Genomic DNA, 18,731 nt, shown 5'->3' with positions numbered 1-18,731 from the left:
CATTTTTGACCTCTTTGTCCTATTTTACAGTGACATGGATGTACAACAACAACAACACATACTGTAAAACACACAGACTGACACAACAGATTGATAGTGGCTTCAAGTAAGTAAGGTAAGGTGAGGATGGGCGGGGGTGCCTGGAAAACTTCACACTCCACGATCAGGTCACCCGGTGGTTCACAGAGCTTAACTCGCCCTAATAGGATTACCTGTCACAAGCTGGGATGCCCAGGCGGCATCTCAGCTTGTCACAGCAAGCACTGGGAACGCACTCTTCAACTGTTTATCACCACTGTTTGAGAATTCGCACATTTAGTATATTTAAACTGTCAGACCACCTATGGGGTGATGCGTTAACATATTACTGCTACAGCGTGCATCGAGTCTAATGGGGCTGCTGGACAAACTGTCGGGCTGGCTCGGCCTGAGGAAGAAAGAGGTCAACGTTCTGTGTTTGGGGCTGGACAACAGCGGCAAAACGACCATCATCAACCAACTCAAACCTTCTAATGTAAGTACATGAAACTGGGCCTTGTTGTGAGTGCATTTTGAAACATTACTGTGACACTGAGAGGCCTTTGTGCACCATGTGGGTGCACAGACTTGTGATATATGCTAAATATTGTGAGAAGGCCTGTCAAATCTTCATTTCACTGCAATCATTCACTGATTGCTTGTTTCCAGCATTCGAATCATTTAGGCCCATTGTCAGAAGAGTGGAAACATGTTAGTCAGGTAAAGCCCATATCATACTTTCCTTATACTATGTCCTTGTTGACATACTTTTGCCATTACTTGTCTGTTTTTGTGTGTTTGTGTACGTGCGTGTGTGTGTGTGTGTGATGCAGACGCAGACACAAGAAATAGTCCCAACAATTGGCTTCAACATTGAAAAGTTCAAGAGCTCAAGGTAGAATTCTACAGACATAACGCATATTTCTTCCTTTTTGACTAGTTTACATTCATGACTTTAATTATTAACCAATAAGTATCTTTCTAAGCTCTTCTCTCTCCTTCCCTCTCTTTTTCTGCATGCAGCTTGTCTTTTACAGTCTTTGATATGTCTGGACAGAGCAGATATAGAAACCTATGGGAGCACTACTACAAGTATGAAAGACATCACTCATCGGATATTACACCACGCTGCAGAGACATGACTCTGTGTCGATCCTAACTTCTCTTGTCCTCCTCAGAGAAAGCCATGCCATCATATTTGTCATCGACAGCGGTGACAAACTGAGGATGGTTGTTGCCAAAGAGGAGCTAGATACTTTTCTCAGTCACGAAGGTACAAAATACCTGCAACCCTGCTTTACTCCTTTTGTTTAAAGACACGGTACAGATACTGTTTCCAGGAAAAGGCATAACTGACATTAGCAGGCGTGATTCAAGGCTCATATTATGAAATCTGTGAAATAATGGAAATGATGCAGCTTTAATGAGCATCAGCATTTTAGTGTTACTATTAGCTTTGTCCTGGGTTTAATCTGTTAGAGTCCCATTTTCTAGTCTGTCATGACACATGTTCCCTTATGGTGCAACTTTCAATTTCTTAATTTTTTTAAATTTCTAAAATAAAACGCTCACCCTTAAGTATATTACATATCTATAAAAATCAAAAATCTGTTGCTTACTGCTCTTCATATCTTGTCTTTGCCCAGATATTCGCTGCAAAAAGATACCAGTGTTGTTCTTTGCTAACAAGATGGATCTCCAGGATGCCATGTCCTCGGTCAAGGTCTCGCAGATGTTGTGTTTGGAGAACATCAAGGACAAACCCTGGCACATCTGGTAAAATACCTGTCAAAGTTTTCCAAACCGGCTGCATACTGTCAGTCCAAACCAGCGTTCAGTTCATTTTTCAGCCCAATCACCAGGATAATATGTTGGCAGTGTACGTTTCTGGAAACCACAGATATGTTAGATTAGTACTTTCGATGCAGATCGCATCAATGCCTCTACGACAGGTATCAAAGTGACGTAGTTTAGATGATACTTGTATATGAGCTGAGTTTTTCTCATTGGGTGGCCACTGGGTTGAATTGTTTGTTTCTGGGACCACACGTTTCACCCTGATGAAACGTCTCGCAGCAAAAGGGAGAAAGAGTTTACCACCTCCAGAGACACTGGCTGAGTAGTTTGCGACAGAACTCGTGCTCGTGTTTGGGTGGACTTGAAAGAAATTCACCTGGATTAAACTGAGCCAGGCTCTGTCCCCATCTGCAACATTTTGTGCTTCCAGGGTTACAGCTTAAAGACTTAAACAAAGACAATAAAGACACCAAGCGGGCTTGTTTACTCACTGTTTACTTCCTGGGTCTGTTTCCAGCGTGGGCTCACTTGTCCTTTACCGTGGCTCTGGTTAAACATTATTAGGAGGCACAGCAACAAGCAGTTATTCAAAAGCCATGGCTCTTTTTATATACGTGTGTTTTCCACCCTGTTTACTCATTAGACAGATGGGAGGCAGGTAGATTAAGAGCTAGACGGCTTTAAACATCCAGGATCCAAGAAAAGTCATGAGAAAGTGAATGTGTGCCACGAGGAGATTAACTCCTCTACGCCTTGTTTTTTTTTAGTGCCAGCAATGCCATCAAAGGAGAAGGCCTACAGGAAGGGTTGGACTGGCTACAAGGTAATGTGTCTGCTCAGTAAATTTAATAAAACTGTCACACTGGGCCAAAACAAGGTTAAACTGTGCTCAGAATTGAAATGTCAAGGCCCTCTGCATCCTGTCTGCTTTATTAAGAAATCTTTTCTTTAAACCCACAGAACAAATTGCACAGTAAGTACAGTGTTCAAATTCAGGTCAGCTTGTGAAGTGGTTGTGGTGGTAGATTGTATCTGAGGGTCCCTCTGGATGGGATTTGAGTCATGGGACTCATTTAGCTCCAAAACATTTGATTGCAACACTTAAGAGAAAAATCAGGTATATTAAAATCACAAGAGAAATAATCCCATCCAAACTGGGCTTTTGTTTGCTAAATACTGTCCATATTTGACTGATTCTCGATCTTCCCATGTCCAGTTTTAAGGTTAAACTTGTGTGTTGTGTACACTTAACGAGGGTAAAGAAATATATATATTTGCTTTTCCTCCTGCCAGATCACATCAAAACAATGAACACATGAATGACTGAAATGCCTGTGACCATGGACACAATGTGGATGTGGTAACTCAATGTCATTTACCACTTGGAGTATTCATCACGCTTGATGTTGTAGGCCTTAAACTTCAATGTCAAACAGCCTAGTACTTCCCATGTGTGCTACGATTTTGACACCACGTTTCTTTGAATAAAAAAAAAAAATCCTCCTGATATTAGAATTTGTATATAACTACTCTGTGAAGTGATTATTTAAAGCAGTCATCACTAGTTAGCTAGTCACTGATACAAATGTGAATGCAGTCTAAATATACTACTAAAACTGATAATATCTATAATACTGTTTCTGTACCATTTAAAGTTATATTTGAAGCTGCTTCTTTTTTATTCTATGACACATATGCTTTAATTTATTTCATCACCTGCACTTTTTTTTGTGGGGGGGGGGCATGCTGTCAGTGCAGGGTATTGTTCTAGCTGGAGGAAAATAAAAGCTTGTTATTTGCTGAGCGCATGCTGTGCTTCTGTTCTGTAAGAGAGCAGTCACAAAATGTAACGCTACGTCAAGTTTAAAATGCGTAAATGAGGACTAAATAAAACAGAAAACCACAATTTAATTAACAAGTCATATAAAATCAATGTAATGATTGTATCACAACTACACATACATAAAGGTTCAATGCTAATAAATAATAAAAGTGCTACTGTTAATAAATACATTTTTGTTAAAATTTACAAAATACCAAGCATAAAGTTTAAGAACAACATTTTAAAACTTTAAGAGAAATATAACATTTGTATAAATAACTATGCAGTTTGGCAAAAGTCATTAAACAACTCTATTTTCAACACAAACAAATGCAGTGCTGTTCATAGCATACAGTGAACTCTAACCAAAACGTCTCACAACACTCCCCATGTTAAAGTCTGTCATCTTACCGTTGTTGTAAAAGTCTATCGCTCCTTTCTTCACTTCTTTAGTTACCCTCCCTCCATTACTGACGTTTGCTTCCTTCCACCTACTCCCTCTGTCATCCACACCCTGACATCATTCCTACTTGAGGAACATGTGGAGGAACTTGGCATGGAAGCGAGCACTGGAGTCCAGGAGGATGCACAGGGTCTGGAAAGCCTCCCTCTCCTCAAAATGGTTTCCTGGGAACAGATAATGAAATTCATGACTTTTAAATTCAAGTCTAAGTCAGTCTGAGAGGCCCTCAAACAATTTGAGTCACATGGGTTAGCAATATAATTAACAAGATACACTAGCAAAGACAGATAAAATGCATTTCTATGTATGTTTGTCTTTTCTGGATTTTCTCATCTACCTCAGTTTAAAGACTAATAAACAACCTGAGAGGGGAACGTCACCATCTAGGGAATATAAATACATACAGAGCAAGTGACTGTTTGCTGAGTGGCAGGAATCCACTCATGCAGTCTAAAATCACTCCACTTTCTTTGTTTGATTTAATGAGAATTCACATTTACTTGCCACTCATGATGAAACAAAACTGGCCCTGTTTGCTCTAAAACAGGTTTTCTTATGTTCACATTAGCATAGAGTGAAACAATAGACCCATTAGCACTGGGTGCTGATAAAACAGGTCCAAAATTAAAGTAGGGATGTGATGAGAGGAAAACAAATACGGGTTTGCTCAAGGTGACAAGAAAACATCCACCATTACGTCTGTCTGAGCTGTGACCCACACACACAACCAGCCATCAACACACACTTTCAAATCAAACTGCTCCACCCCGCACTTTCCTCTATACACAGAATGTGTAGTGTATTCATAGAGAACATACTATATGTGATGTAATTCTACAACCTGTAAATTTAGTTTATTTTATTTGGTGACTAATTGAATCTACCTGCCCTCAACATGGTTAACAGTCTCCACACATATGATGTGATTCCCATTTGTTTTGTTATTTTTCAATGTTTTCTTACTGTACGTTTTTCAACACTGTACTTATTGTTTCTTCACACTATGACTGTAATATCACCACATTACAGTATAATATTACTTGATGCAAGGAACCAAAGAACTTCATTAAAAGGACATTCACACTCCCCCACCTGCTACAGAAAACTCAAAAATCTCCCTTGTGACCTCTGAAAACATGTTCTCCACTTGCTGGATGAAGCGGAACTTTTCAGAAGCTGTGCTGAACACCATGCAGATCTGCTGCACCAACTTCACCGCCCAGGACATGTGATAGCCATCCTTCTCACACACCTATGGATGAAGCCATACCACAAAAAACTGAACAAATATACCTTCAGACAAAGGCTGTCATAGCTTCATTGCTGAAATAGCTGCAATTAATAAAATGAATCCTTCCTGCTATGTTTCGGGAGAAAGGATTACACACATTATTAACAGAGAGAAAGACCATCTCCGTGATGATATCAACCAGCTTACTTTGCAGTTCTGGAAGGCTGACACCGACATGTTTGAATTAAAGCTGCTATGGTGCCCCGATGTGGAGGTAACAGAATAATTATCAAAAATCAGCACCATGGACAGCACAAGTGGCCCTTCAAGCCCACAGATGACAGTTAAATTTAAGTTAGTCAGTCAAATAAAGACTACTGTAATAGAAGTGAGACAGGCCCAATCTATGTGTCTGCCTTCTGCCAAGTGCATGCTCAGTCAGGCTGCAGCCCCCTGGCCCTGAGCAGGAATGAGCAGACACAGCAAAATGAGTCACCATGAGCAGGGCAAAGGAAAAGGTGCTGAGTTTAAGATGACTCATTTCCCAGCAGCAATACAAAATGACAACGTAACTGTATCATATCAATATCTGATTCTCTATTAAAAGCAAATAATGGCCCAACGCACCAGACTACACATAACTGAGAATTTAACTAAAGCTTAAAGCTTTCTTCCTCTGTTCAGCTCATGATAAAATAATGAGCATTCTCACCAGTATGATGTACACGATGAGTCTGGACATCTCAATAAGTCGTCCATTGATGGCCTTGCTAACGAGAATAGCATAGCAGAGACTGCTGCCACACAGCACCAAGAGACGAGCCACATTCTCCACATGCCATGGCTGTGGAATGACTGGGGAAGATGAGGAAGAGGACAGTCATCATTTCAGGGGTACCTAACCCTAATATGTGTCTATCTGTGGGTGTGTCACATTAAGAACATTCGAGAACCGCTGAGGTTTGATACCAATGAGCTCTTCCAAGATCGTCAGCATTGAATTGGTGGTCAGGTCTTTGTCTTCTACATGGTCAAAAAGCAGAAGGAGAGCCCTGGCCAGGTCCCACAGAGCACTGTGAGGCAGCCCCCTCACCACCAGATCCTGCCAGCCAAGGGTGCCTGCATGGAGGAAACCACCTCAGAGCGGCAGCGTAAAGAAATGTCTCCCATCACAAAAGTCATCCCACCTCATTTTTTCTCATGAAGTTAAATAAAGACATGCTTTCATGAACTGTGATTATAAAATTATCTTACCCTCCTCCAGCAGAGGTCCATAGAAGATGAGCAGCAAGCGCGCCTGGCAGACCAGGGGCCAAGGTTTCAGGAGTAGTGTTAGCCAGAACCGGCACTCTGGATGGTTCGGCCACGGGTCCAACAGAACCTGACGGCAGAATAGCCGGAGCTGCAGCTCCTGGTCCCACCTCATGCCTGAGGATGGACCAGCAGTAAAAAAAAAAATGTTTCTTGTATCATGACTTTTAAGATTTTCACAAGGATCAGTAAACAGTAAAGGCCAGTCACTCCTACTTTAACCCTCTGCACTGCTATTGGCTCAGTCTTCTGTCAGTTCTGTTTTTGTAGCCAGTCAGATTCAACACAATGCAGACTTCACCAGCTTTCACCAGGTCTGTTTCATTGTTCTGCATTCAAATTACGCTATCAAAATAATTTTGAAAGATGTAAGAAGTACATAAAAATTCCAGTATGACTTTAATAGAAAGAACAGAGTCCTCTCTGACAGACTGTCCTCATTATTACATTTCTACTCTGTCCTGTTCTGTATTCAGCAACATTTTCACTTCTTCACACACCTGGTTTTCCAGTGATGACTGCCTCAATTTTTTGCAGCGGATTTGTGATGTCACACAGGAAGTTGAACACTCTGTGGCACTCCAGCTCATCCCATCCTGCAATCAGTATCTGTAACGTAGAACAGAAGATATCTAAGCACTATCAACAACAGAAACAATTTATATTTCTCTGCTAACATGTTTTCAGGTACTGGAACGGGATACAAAGGGGAGAAGTGATTCATAAGAAGAATGGTTGCATTATAAAGCGCAATAAAGACGTGATGTAAGGAGTGTTTGCAAATACAGAAAACTTTTCAGTTTCATGGAAAAGCCTTTGCTACAGTAAAAGAAAGCATGTTTTTGTTATGCCACTTCACTGGGCTGTAACAACAAGATGTAGGTGTTTGTTGCTAAAGAGAGTAGAGGAGGATCTCTTAAATCTCAGAATCTGCATACAATCACATTGTGTTTAGCTGTGCCTGGTTTAGGATTTACTTTAATTACATTAGTTTCACTTTTCTGTCTGTATTTGAGGACGTCACCTGGAGGAAGGCTCCAAGGCTGGAGAAACCAATGCAGTCTGGTGATGAACACTGTTCTATCATGAAGCAGGGAATCTGCAACAGATCAGTGGGATGGTTTTATAGGTTATGATCAATAGAAATTAGGATAGAATGACAAGCAACAACACCGCAATGTGCATCAGTCCCACGGACGTGAGGTAATGACGCACACCATTAATCGTTTTCATGCCCAGTCTTAAAGACAGTCTAATCCATCTGATAAATGAAATCATTTAGTCTGGTGTAATTACATTTCCTTTGTTGATATGACTGATTTTTTTTTAGCATGCAAACAAGCGTCTCGTGTGGGTTTTTGCATCTTAAAATTAAAGTGAGGGAAGTTAAAGGAAGGCATTTTTGAAATGGAGAACCACCTAAGCAAAAACATAGGGAAATCACAAATATTGAAATATTGTTTCTCTATATGATTCAACCCTACTAAATATGAAAAATTAACTTAAAAGTGCATGCAATTTTATTTATTCCTGTGCTCCTCTTTCTTGCCCCCTTTCTCAAATCTTCTATCCTTAAAGAAAAATATGGTATGCATTGTTAACTCTTATAAACACAATTATTCTGACCTTAAACGTTCTTGCTTGTTTTCTCGCCTGCTGTTTTCTTACCTGTGAAAACTTGCTAAAGATGAACTTTAGCCTTTCCTTTGTTGGTAGCAACAGAGTGCATCTCTTGAACAGCAAACCTGCATTGACCACAAAAGCACATTATCAAATTAAAAAATGACATATTCTGCTCTTTCTATCCCTTTACTTCACAGGGCAGCTTATCCAAAGTACTCTATGATGATCATTCAAGTGCATGTTAAATGCTGTGAGAAGCTATCAGTGGCATACCAACCACACATCAACAGGTTGTTATTTACACTGTAAATGTGTCATATGCAGTCTGGAAAAGAGCTCGACAAAATGATATATTCAGAAAAACTTTAATTGCCACCTACCCAGGTCTCTGTAGTGCCCAATAGTGTATCTCTGTTCAAGGCAGGTGAAGGAGTGAAAGCTTTCAGTGATCATTTTTTTCTTCCAGGCATGGGTGGAGATGTAGTCCACAACGTGTCTAGTGATTTCCTTGGACACCATGCAGAACACACTGATCTCCAGCACTGAGAGACACACACATTTCCATTCACTGGGTACACTGTGTATTTAAATTAACCTGTTTTACTGCAATATTGATGTATTGATCTCCTATTTCATATGTTGTCTGAGTTTAAGATCTAAATCAGTAAGTCTAATATTAGGACTAGAAAAGCACGACTGTCTTTACTAAACTGTCTAAAAGTTTCCTAAAAAAAAAAAAAAAAAAAAAAAAAAACAGTCCACCAAGACAAGCGTAGTTGACTTTATTGATAAAGTCTATATTGTATGTGTAATTTATCATTCATACTGAACGCAGAGTGTGTAATTTAGCTAGTCTTACTAATTACATTTACGCTAACGTTATTCAAATTATGCTTTAGCTACCCACTTTTCATTGGGGGCACCTTTATTTAAATAAATTGTTTAATTTGTTTAATGAAGTTTCAATAGCACTCCGAAGGGAACTTACATGTTATTATGTTATGTTACAGAGCTAGCCAGTTACACCTACCAGACAATTTATCCAGGATTATGTCGTACACCTCCAGCGGGAGCCTGTGAAAGACGCTGCCGCTGATGTTGCACTGGCTCTGGGTCAGGATGCTTCGGGCTGGATGGGGCTGATGATTGGTTCTCCTGTACTGTTTGAACTTGCGTGTCACGGTGTACTTCCTAGGCTTTCGGGAGGCTTTCCTCTCCATTACCACCGCCTCTAAACTGACTGTATTTAGAATGATAAGGCAAATTTGACTTTGAATGTAAAAGCAGCTCAGCCTAACCAAATGTTGGCTAACTGAGTTTTCGCTCCACTGTCTCGTGCAGGATAGGCAGCTATGCTAATTCGCGATCATTAGCTTACCTAGCTAGCTAAACAGAACTCCTGACAAACTAGATTAGTTGTGACTTGATTAACTTTTAGATTTAGTCGTCACAGACTGAGACATATGATTAAAAGGAATACAAGCCAACCGTTAAGCAATAGAGTATTTTACCAATACTATTAACTAATGTTGTAATATTGAACGGTAGCAAACGTCAGCTAGCTACAAGTTTCAAAAGTCAGGCTGCTAGCTTAGCTGTCTTTGATGACAGCGGAGAACGGCGCGAAATTAATAACGTTGATTTCAATGTCGTTTTGCTGACAACAAACCGAAGTCTTCAGATTAAGAAGTATATCCCCCTCATATATAAAATATTCGGGTAAGTATACATAAAAATACACTACTGCAAGTAAGTCAGGATTAAGTATTCAAAGTGTCACTAAAGTCATGTTAACAGCAAATAGACAGTAATAGTATGGACTTCTACTCACTAGCAATAAAGTGAAGTAAAAGGAGGACAAAGTGGCTTAATTGTGAAAAATATTCAGTATGTTGGGCTTCTGATGTAGTATCACAGTTTATATGGTCCAAAACTAGGCCACAGGAACACTACATAGTTATATTTAATAAGCTCAATGGAAGAAAACAGTTAAAAATACTAAATTTGATAAGATTTTTTCCTTTATTTTCATTCAAGGTGGCTTTTTTTTTAACAAAAAATAAATTTACACAGTGTTATACCAATAAAGTTTTTTCTCTCAAATATCAAGTAATAATTCAGCAGTTACAGATTGCTGTTATGCTATCAATGATTTGATTTATTAAAGATCCTATGCTGTTGTTTTCAACTATTTAGGCTGATTAATGATGAGTGTCATTCATCTGGTAGTTTTGTTGCATCTGTCAGGGTGGGACAACTCTCACCTTTGTCTTTCCTATCAGTTCATGAATTGTGGTGACCTCACATAACTCCCATCTTTGCTCCACCCAACCTCAACCTGAGCCAAGGTCTAATCAGCCAGAATGACCAAAACACCCACACCCAGGTATGCACAGCCTTTAAGATATGGTAGTTTATATCTTGATAATGCTGTGTTTATCTGTGTATATATATACTGGTGAAAAGGTAATACAAGAAAGAGTCCAGCTTTTCAGGCGTCTGAAGACATCATGGTGGTGTTACCCTCCAGCACTGTGCACAACAAACCAGCGATGCACAGCCGCTAATCACAGGATTATTCTGCTTAACTAAGACTATTAAGCGTTCCTCATTCAAATGGCGTCTCCCACAGGCAGACCTTGGAGAGGATCATCCCTTCGCTATAGAGCATTTACAGAGAACTCAATACTACACAAGGGACCCAGGAGAGGGGCCGGGGAAAACCCCTTGTATACCAACAGGATGTCACGGTAGGTTACGCTTGGGGCACAGAGGGATAGAGGGGCGAGAGCTGCAAAGTTGATGCACCTCAGAGGAACCCAGAGATAAAGCTGCCGTTTTGAATGACCTCACAGTACTGCTGTGCAATTTGGCTCTCAACTTTGCAGTATTGATTGAGTATTGCAGTTCTTTTACTGTTGAAATGCCTCCCGATTGAACCCTAATTGTAGTTTGTGAATATTAAAGTTTTTGCTTATAAGTTGATATGCTGATTATGGATTTCTTTTCCTTTTTTTCTCAATTATTCAATCACACAGATCTGGAGATGCAGAGAGACAAAAACAGCCCTTCCACTGAGGACAATATCTCTTCTGTCTGCCTTTGCCTGGCAACACTTCTCTTGCCTCCGGGTCCACAGTTGTCATCGGCCCTGTTTATCTTTTTGCAGCAACGAGCCAGCGTTTGGACTGTCTCTCATGTCATCTCTGACATGATGCTCCTGACAGGGATAATGCTGCTGATGATGCTGACGATGATATCTAACACTGGCCAGTCACATATTTGACACCCCTGCAGCACAGACGCATATTTCTTGTCTGTTGAGGCAGAAGCAGAGACAGACGGAGCGGGTCAGTGTGGAATCAATGCCAAAGGCCCTATTTATCAGGAAGTGTGCCGCCTGGACACCTGTGACCATGGCTCTGTAATCCTCCTGTAACCCTGTTGGTGAGTATTCAACTGTTTAGAGCTTTTGCTAAATATCAAAATGGAATAGGTTAAACAGCATCCCGTGTATAGCATTTCATAGTGTAGATACACTGAATATTTCAGTGGCTTTGATGTAATCTGTGGACAGACCAGTGTGAAGGAAGATGCTTTTCACAGCTTTGTTATGCCTTCAGTGTAGTCAATCATTAAGTAAACACAATGAGGCTTCTATCTCTGATATTTTTATCTGTGGGTCTAACACAGAACAATAATCAGTCTGTATGAATAGCCTCTTGTTCCCTCAGGAAGTCAAAACAATGAATCTGTATGAGCACAGTTTGGCTTCTTTGCTTTCAAATTTGAGGTCCGGTCATTATTCAGGATTTCTTTTTTCTTCACAGAGAGAACATTTTGCTCATAACAGTGAGAAGGAACAAAAGTAAATGCTTAACTAGTCACATGTTCTTACTGTGAGGGGTTTTTTTAGTTGTGGCCTCGAGCTTTCGAAACTGTTGGGGAATTTTTACTGCCATGTGTGAATTTGTAAATGTAAAACCAGATGATCTCAGCTCAGAGGCCCAATTTGACACAATATAATTTGGCCAATTGTTACAACATAAGTCACTGCTATCCCTTATTGTCGCAGTTTGAGGCCCATCAGGTAGAAATGCTCTGTCATCAAGTCATTCAGTGTCTCAAATATCCCGCAGAGCTGTGAAAAATGTTCAGAGTTAGTGGTTTATAACAGTTCTCTCAGCTTGGGTGGTTTCTGTAAATGTTTAATTTCCTCTCTCCTTTCCTGAGGGGAGGTGGGGAGCTCAACAAATAGACTGCTGTGGTTTGCCCTCCAGAGGAGAGCGTTGAACAGGTGGAGCTGAACACTGCTCTCATTAGTTACAGATGCAGTCACCTGCCACTCACCAGAGACTGATGCCAGAAAGTTTCCACAGCCTTTTCTGCCCAGAGACACTTGAGGAATGGCTCAGACTCTGTGACTGGATGTAAGCTCGGTGGAATTTACTGTACTGATGGGGACCGTGCTGAAAACAGGAGGAATCCAGCCTCATCTGCAGCCTCGGGGACTGTAGTTTTGCGCTAGGAGTGTTTCATTTTTATGAGGCGACATGTTGTGTCTATCTGTTGACTTTCCTTTTGTCTTAACTATGGATCCAGTGTATAATTATGAGCCGGCTCATTGACATACAAGACATCCAAATGCTATTGATTGCCTCCTAGCGCGTGTGTGCTCTTCAGCAGTGAATTCAAACTGTAAACTTTCTGCTTTGCAGTTTGAGCATCTGTCCGAGTGAGTAAATCATGGCCAGCATGGCGGTCCAACTCCTTGGCTTCTTCTTGGGGCTGTTGGGGTTTGCAGGAACTGTAGTTGCAACTCTGCTCCCACACTGGCGCAGCACAGCCTACGTGGGCTCCAACATCATCACAGCCACGTCCTACATGAAAGGCCTGTGGATGGAGTGTGTCTGGCACAGCACTGGCATTTACCAGTGTGAGCTGTACAGATCTCTACTGGCGCTGCCACGTGACCTGCAGGTACTACTGCTATCATGCATAACATGTATTGTGATAATCTGTTAATCATTTCAGTAAAATTCTTCAGCTTCACAAACATAAGGATTTGCTGCTTCTCTCTCTCTCTCTGTATCATTGTAAACCAAAATCTCTTATTTTCTGATATTTTATGGACAAAACTGTGTACTGATTAATTGAAGGCCCAAAGCATTAGCACACAATGTAAGCAATTTTAAAATGCATTGCCAAGATGGATAGATGGATGGAAGGACAAGTAGCTGAGTGAATTCAGGAGGATGTTTTTTTAAAGTGAGACAAACCTGTGAAAGGACATGAATCTTATTCTTCTTCTTGTAAATGAAATCTTAAATTCATGAGCAGTAAAATGCTCTCTTCAGTTCTGTACACTTAGTGATTTTGTTGCTGCTTGCTCTGCTGTGGCCAAGCTGCGACAAAATCACTACGGCTAATGTTTGCTAATGCTAGCAGGCTTTTCATTAAGTCACTTTGTTGACTTTTTAATTCGCTACTGGTGCTTCTGTAAAACTACATTTTAGCATTCATCGTGGTGCCAGAAGTGTCACTTGCGGCCACAGAAGTCGCTCCTCAGTGTGTGTAAACTGTGGGTTATATGTAAATGAGTAAACACTGAGGTCAGGGTAAAGAATTAACTCATAATACAAAGTTACTTAAACTTAAATGCCACTCAAAGTATTTGGGACAGATCAATGCATTCTTATTTTAATCAACCAGTGGATTGATTGAGTCCTGTTTTAATCCCATTCTTTAAGTGCTTGTGTATTCTCCTCCATATTAGGCTGCCCGGGCGCTCATGGTGCTCTCCTGCGTCACCTCCGTCCTGGCCTCTCTGGTGTCTGTGATGGGGATGAAGTGCACCCGCTTCGCCCGTGGCTCTTTGATCAAATCTCCGTTGGCGCTAAGTGGGGCGATCTGTTTCCTATGTGCCGGCCTGCTCTGCCTGGTCACCGTGTCCTGGACCACCAACGATGTCATCATGGATTTCTATGACCCCTTCCTCCCCAGCGGGATGAAGTACGAGATCGGCCTGGCCGTGTATCTCGGTTATGCCTCGGCCTGCCTCAGCCTGACCGGAGGACTGGTGCTGTGCTGGAGCAGCAGCGGTGACAGATCTCGGAGCCCCCTCATTATGCAGAGGAGCCAACCACCATTATCACCTCCTCCTGCCTTCAACCACATATATCCTCCAGCTCCACTCTACAAGCCCCCCGAGGCTCTGAGGGACAATCGTGCTCCCTCACATTGCTCCCTTTCCAGCAGCGGCTACAGGCTCAATAACTACGTCTAAAACTAGAAGAAATACTAGCAGTATAAAATGAACACTGCATGGAACAAAACAGTCAACTGAACACTTCACCATCGTATTCGTAGTATCTTTATGTGCAGTTTTTGAATGTGCCGTACCCATAAAACAAATTTAGAAATGGAAAAGGAAAGACTCGTAGGTCACATTATCTTGATTGACCAAAAATCAGAGCTGCTCAGGCTTTTCTCTAACTTTAACATGACCAGATCTGACAAACCTCTAAACCACAGACTGGGTACATCCCAGGTCTCTCATTGGATATTTCCTCACTCCTTGCTTGAACTGGAAATCGTTCTGGTCCCACGTCTTGAAGGCCGTCTCAAACTCTTCTCTGAGGATCAAGGAGCAAGGACACACAAGAGCAGCCTTCACAGAAGTCTTTCACTGGCCAACACACCCCTTTATTGGATATCAGTTATTGATTGGACTTACCTGATAATCACAAAATCACATGCGTTTCATACGAGAGTGAAGACAGATAACAGATTAAACTCAAGTGTATCACTCCCAAGTTTAATGTTCTATTTGTTTTCTGATTCACCATCTAAATACAGGTTTGTGTTAACTGTAGGTCTGATAAACAAACGGACCACAGACGACTTCTCTTCATGATCTGTTATTCCCCCATTAACATATGTACCCACATAAACATTATGTGTACAATTAAAGTCAGAGAGCGAGTCGGAGAGTCTGTCAGTCAGCAAGTAAACCTTTTTTTTTTATCATTTATTGTCATTTCCATTCTCGTGAGGCTGATGAGTGTCGCGTTTGATATGGGTTACTAAGTACTACTACTCCAGGTTATTTAATAATTAAGTCACAAATATAATATCAATAAATCCAGATGCAAATAATGAATATATAATATGAACGCGCTCTGCTGGTAGAAATGGTTCCTGTGCCTCTGAGCTGGACACAGTATAAATACAGAGTGCTCGTTGTTATTCATGTGCAGGTGTTTGTTAAACAGGTAACAGAGAGGAAACACTGCTGCTCTGGCACTGATAACTGTGCACCTTTATTAGTATTAGCACAGCGCACATGTGCACAGGCACAAATTCATCCAAAGTCTCTACAGCCGTTAAAGCCGACTGACAGCAGATGCAGCTGTGATCAGCTGGCGTCATCAGCAGAAGCGTCTTGTTCTCTAAAAAACATATTTTCTTGTTTCTTCCCTCTTCGCATGCTTTCCCTGCATCTCTCCATGCACCTAAGACTCAAGGCAAAGACATGAGTGAGGGATATGTGGATGTAATTTAAGAGACTTGAGATGTACTCAGTGAGTGTCTGTGTGAGAGAAAACCGAGGACTGACACCTGTTGACCTGCTGCTGTGGACCTGAAGGTCCAGTAGGTGGCAGTATGTCACAGCAGATAGTCACAGAAGAGACCAAAGGGTAAATCAGATTCTGCTTTCTGTGCTGTAACGCTCCTGTTAATGGATAAGCAGTGGCTCTGTCACTTCCTTGTTGTAGCCTACTTTCCATTTGAGATTAAGTCTTTGTGAAAGCCAGCTCAGTCATAATAGTTTTTTAAGGGAACTGATGTGTCTCAGTGTTCAATAATTTCATGCCAAAGAAAATAAAAAGACAATGAATGTCAGTTTCTTATAATTTAAACATAGATAAGTACTTTCTAAATGTTTTGTACTATTATTATTATTATTGTTGTTGTGATTATTATTATTCTCACAACAGAAACACAGCTGTGATTAATAACATTAATTGAAAACTGAATTCATGCTCAATCTCTGATGATTACCTTTACTGGGATACTTAAGTGTAACCGAGCCATCATTAACAGCATTAGTTCCACCTGCGTTTTGTCTGCAAAACATCTCCTGGGACAAACGCCTGCTGTAGGTGATATAGTGACACTTTTTGGCTTAAAATCCATTGATCATTTACAGTTTCACCCTTAGAAAACCCTGCTAAGAACTTAACCTGTTACTGGAGATCTGTTCCATTTTTATTTTCCATGTACAGAACAAACTTGGCTGTGGAATATAGGAGTTGGCAATCAGTCAGTGTTTTCATTCTTTATTTCGGGCTTAAATTTGGAACTAGGCTATTAACAGGCTTTTCTTGCCCCTGAGCACTTTTCATTCTCACTCGCTGAGTATCGATAGGTGGGTCAGCTGACGCGGGTCATGCCTTCTATCTGTTGCTTTGCAGTGTGGACACTGCTTGTCCACAGGGGTACCTCAAGGTTCAGTGCTTGGACCCCTTCTCTTTTCAATATACACTACCGCACTTGGTGCAGTCATCCTTTCGTTCCCGCCAGACGACCCCGCAGTCTCGGCACGGATATCAGCGTGCCTCACAGATATCTCAGCATGGATGAAGGAGCAACACAACAACCAGCCCAAAAGAGCACATGTCACTCTGCCGTTCATATCCCTCCACTGCCTCCCAGTTGCTACCCGCATCAATTATAAGTCCTTCATTCTTGCCTACAAAACTGCCACCAAAACCGCTCTGACCTACCTGAACTCCCTCATTCAGGGATTCTACTCCCTCTCGCTCACTACCCAGGAATGGCGCCTGGTGTTGCCAGCTCAAAAAGGCCCTAAGTCTCTAGCTAGACTCTTTTCTTCTGTGGTTCCCCAGTGGTGGAACAAGTTATCAAACTCCTTCTCTGCAGAGATCTGCAGATTCCTTTTCAATGTTTAGGAAAAGGCTAAAGATCAAGCTCTTCACTCAACACCTTTAATGAAAAAAAAGCTCTCTATTCACTCTGTGCACTCTATGCATTACCTCGTAGCAGTGCCTCGTAGCACCTGTGTCTTTAGTGTTATGGCACTTACCCTTGTTGTTCTCTCCTGTCCAGAACCTTTCTTGTGATGTATGAAAATCTCATATGTACGTCGCTTTGGATTGAAGTGTCTGCCAAATGACAAACTGTAATTGTAATGGTAATATAGAGAAACATTTAGTGTTTTGATCCTGATACCTTCACTGAAACCACCTTTCAGGTATTTGAGTAAGTCGCCACTGGATGGCGACAAAGCTCTTTTGAGAAAGCAGCTTAAAGCCCTGAAAGAACTTCCTTTTATTCATCAGACTGCATCATTTGGTAGATATGATATAGCCTACCAGCTGATGAATTTTGAATTTTTATGAATGGTGCTAAGAGTCTGAGTCATTAGCCATATACGTGAAATTAATAATTCTTATCATTCATAGATGCTGAATTCAACATTTCTGTGACTGTTTTTGTGAGGCTTTCCAGGCTGCCTGCCTAAAACTCCCTGTAATACTGTGGTGACATGTTTCTGAGGTTTATTTGTAAGAAAAACCTTCCAATTAGAGCTGGCCTCTGTCAGGCAGCCTGTCAGCCACACAGACACCAAATTAAGAGCACATGTCACAATCCAAGCAAGTCATTTATCTTATTTCCGGCACACTGACTAGTCAAAGTTCACATCAAGGAGCTAATTTATAGTGCTGGTAAAGCCCAAACAATGAATTCTAGTTCTGGGGAAAATGCTTCTTGTTCAATAGCTAATGGAAATGAACCATACAAAACTCTGAGTAAAATAACTGTAAATACATTTTCAGAAATCGTTCCAGAATTGTCACATCAAACCGATTATTTAAGTTTAATGTATAATGAGACAGAAAATGCTTCAGACCGAAGCAAATGACAAAGTATAATAAATGAATTAAACATCAAATGTTTCTGTTGTGGGCACTTTCACATTTCAGCACCATGGACAGCGGTCTGAATACTCCAAGGAAACCTCCTCTTATGTACTGTAGTATTTGAAGTAACACATAACAAATAGTTCTGCTTCCAGGTACGAGGTAATGTTCACGGTGAGGGAAATAATATGTGATATAATAGATTTGAATCATCTTTACATGATATAGAGAGTTGTAGTCTTTTAAAACACAATTATTCTTGATGTATAAAGACTAGATTTGGTTTGATTTGAAGTGGCCTAAAAGGGACCGAAATAATGTCCTGAGAGTCACCATTGCTCCTTGCTGCCGGTGGTCTGGTGGCCCTGGAAACCCCCATGGTAGATAAAATATCATAAAGTCGCCACCAGAATGGCCCAGTGTGGAAGAAAACGTGATGAACTGCCCTTCCAGTTGAGAAAATAGGGTGCCATATGTGCTGCTTTACATGCTAGAGAGGGGTTTGGAACTGTAAATGCA

General features: G+C 41.0%; 3 protein-coding genes across 6 annotated transcripts; 2 read left to right on the top strand and 1 right to left on the bottom strand.

The window, feature by feature from the left end:
- Positions 1-207: 207 nt before the first annotated feature.
- LOC143329984 (ADP-ribosylation factor-like protein 6) lies at positions 208-3,623 on the top strand. Of its 4 annotated transcripts, XM_076746102.1 has the most exons (9): positions 208-514; positions 688-738; positions 852-913; positions 1,042-1,110; positions 1,197-1,291; positions 1,665-1,794; positions 2,583-2,638; positions 2,776-2,788; positions 3,109-3,623. In XM_076746102.1, exons 1-9 carry the CDS (start codon positions 392-394, stop codon positions 3,140-3,142), a joined length of 633 nt encoding a protein of 210 aa, XP_076602217.1. In that variant the 5' UTR covers positions 208-391; the 3' UTR covers positions 3,143-3,623. The 4 variants fall into 4 exon arrangements, with proteins under 4 accessions (XP_076602217.1, XP_076602219.1, XP_076602218.1 ...); XM_076746104.1 differs by lacking the exon at positions 688-738 and having other exon boundaries at positions 209-514; XM_076746103.1 differs by lacking the exon at positions 2,776-2,788 and having other exon boundaries at positions 209-514.
- Positions 3,624-4,126: 503 nt separating this feature from the next.
- LOC143330809 (F-box only protein 47-like) lies at positions 4,127-12,227 on the bottom strand. Its single transcript, XM_076747570.1, has 11 exons — positions 12,164-12,227; positions 9,296-9,505; positions 8,646-8,807; positions 8,311-8,387; positions 7,667-7,741; positions 7,143-7,251; positions 6,586-6,759; positions 6,301-6,450; positions 6,044-6,186; positions 5,193-5,352; positions 4,127-4,264 (listed from the first exon to the last, which is right to left on the bottom strand). Exons 1-11 carry the CDS (start codon positions 12,225-12,227, stop codon positions 4,164-4,166), a joined length of 1,425 nt encoding a protein of 474 aa, XP_076603685.1. The 3' UTR covers positions 4,127-4,163.
- LOC143330997 (claudin-14-like) lies at positions 10,444-18,252 on the top strand. The gene is made up of 5 exons (XM_076747810.1): positions 10,444-10,651; positions 10,898-11,015; positions 11,304-11,712; positions 12,984-13,245; positions 14,042-18,252. The coding sequence occupies exons 4-5, from the start codon at positions 13,012-13,014 to the stop codon at positions 14,549-14,551; spliced, it is 744 nt and encodes a 247-aa protein (XP_076603925.1). The 5' UTR covers positions 10,444-10,651; positions 10,898-11,015; positions 11,304-11,712; positions 12,984-13,011; the 3' UTR covers positions 14,552-18,252.
- The last annotated feature ends 479 nt before the right edge of the window (positions 18,253-18,731 follow it).

This window comes from Chaetodon auriga, chromosome 13, assembly GCF_051107435.1.
Source record: "Chaetodon auriga isolate fChaAug3 chromosome 13, fChaAug3.hap1, whole genome shotgun sequence".
NCBI lineage: Eukaryota > Metazoa > Chordata > Actinopteri > Chaetodontiformes > Chaetodontidae > Chaetodon > Chaetodon auriga.
Note: the sequence above shows the minus strand (reverse complement) of the source record. Positions and strands in the feature narration are given on the sequence as shown.

Bases quoted from the DNA above. Each gene is read 5' to 3' on its own strand.
- LOC143329984 (XM_076746102.1), top strand. From the start codon at position 392: ATGGGGCTGCTGGACAAACTGTCGGGCTGGCTCGGCCTGAGGAAGAAA. The intron at 515-687 runs GTAAGTACATGA...GCTTGTTTCCAG, and splicing joins ACCAACTCAAACCTTCTAAT to CATTCGAATCATTTAGGCCC. The intron at 1,795-2,582 runs GTAAAATACCTG...GTTTTTTTTTAG, and splicing joins GACAAACCCTGGCACATCTG to TGCCAGCAATGCCATCAAAG.
- LOC143330809 (XM_076747570.1), bottom strand. From the start codon at position 12,227: ATGGCAGTAAAAATTCCCCAACAGTTTCGAAAGCTCGAGGCCACAACT. The intron at 8,388-8,645 runs GTAGGTGGCAAT...TGGTCAATGCAG, and splicing joins TGGGCACTACAGAGACCTGG to GTTTGCTGTTCAAGAGATGC. The intron at 6,451-6,585 runs GTAAGATAATTT...TCCTCCATGCAG, and splicing joins TGGACCTCTGCTGGAGGAGG to GCACCCTTGGCTGGCAGGAT.
- LOC143330997 (XM_076747810.1), top strand. From the start codon at position 13,012: ATGGCCAGCATGGCGGTCCAACTCCTTGGCTTCTTCTTGGGGCTGTTG. The intron at 13,246-14,041 runs GTACTACTGCTA...CCTCCATATTAG, and splicing joins CGCTGCCACGTGACCTGCAG to GCTGCCCGGGCGCTCATGGT.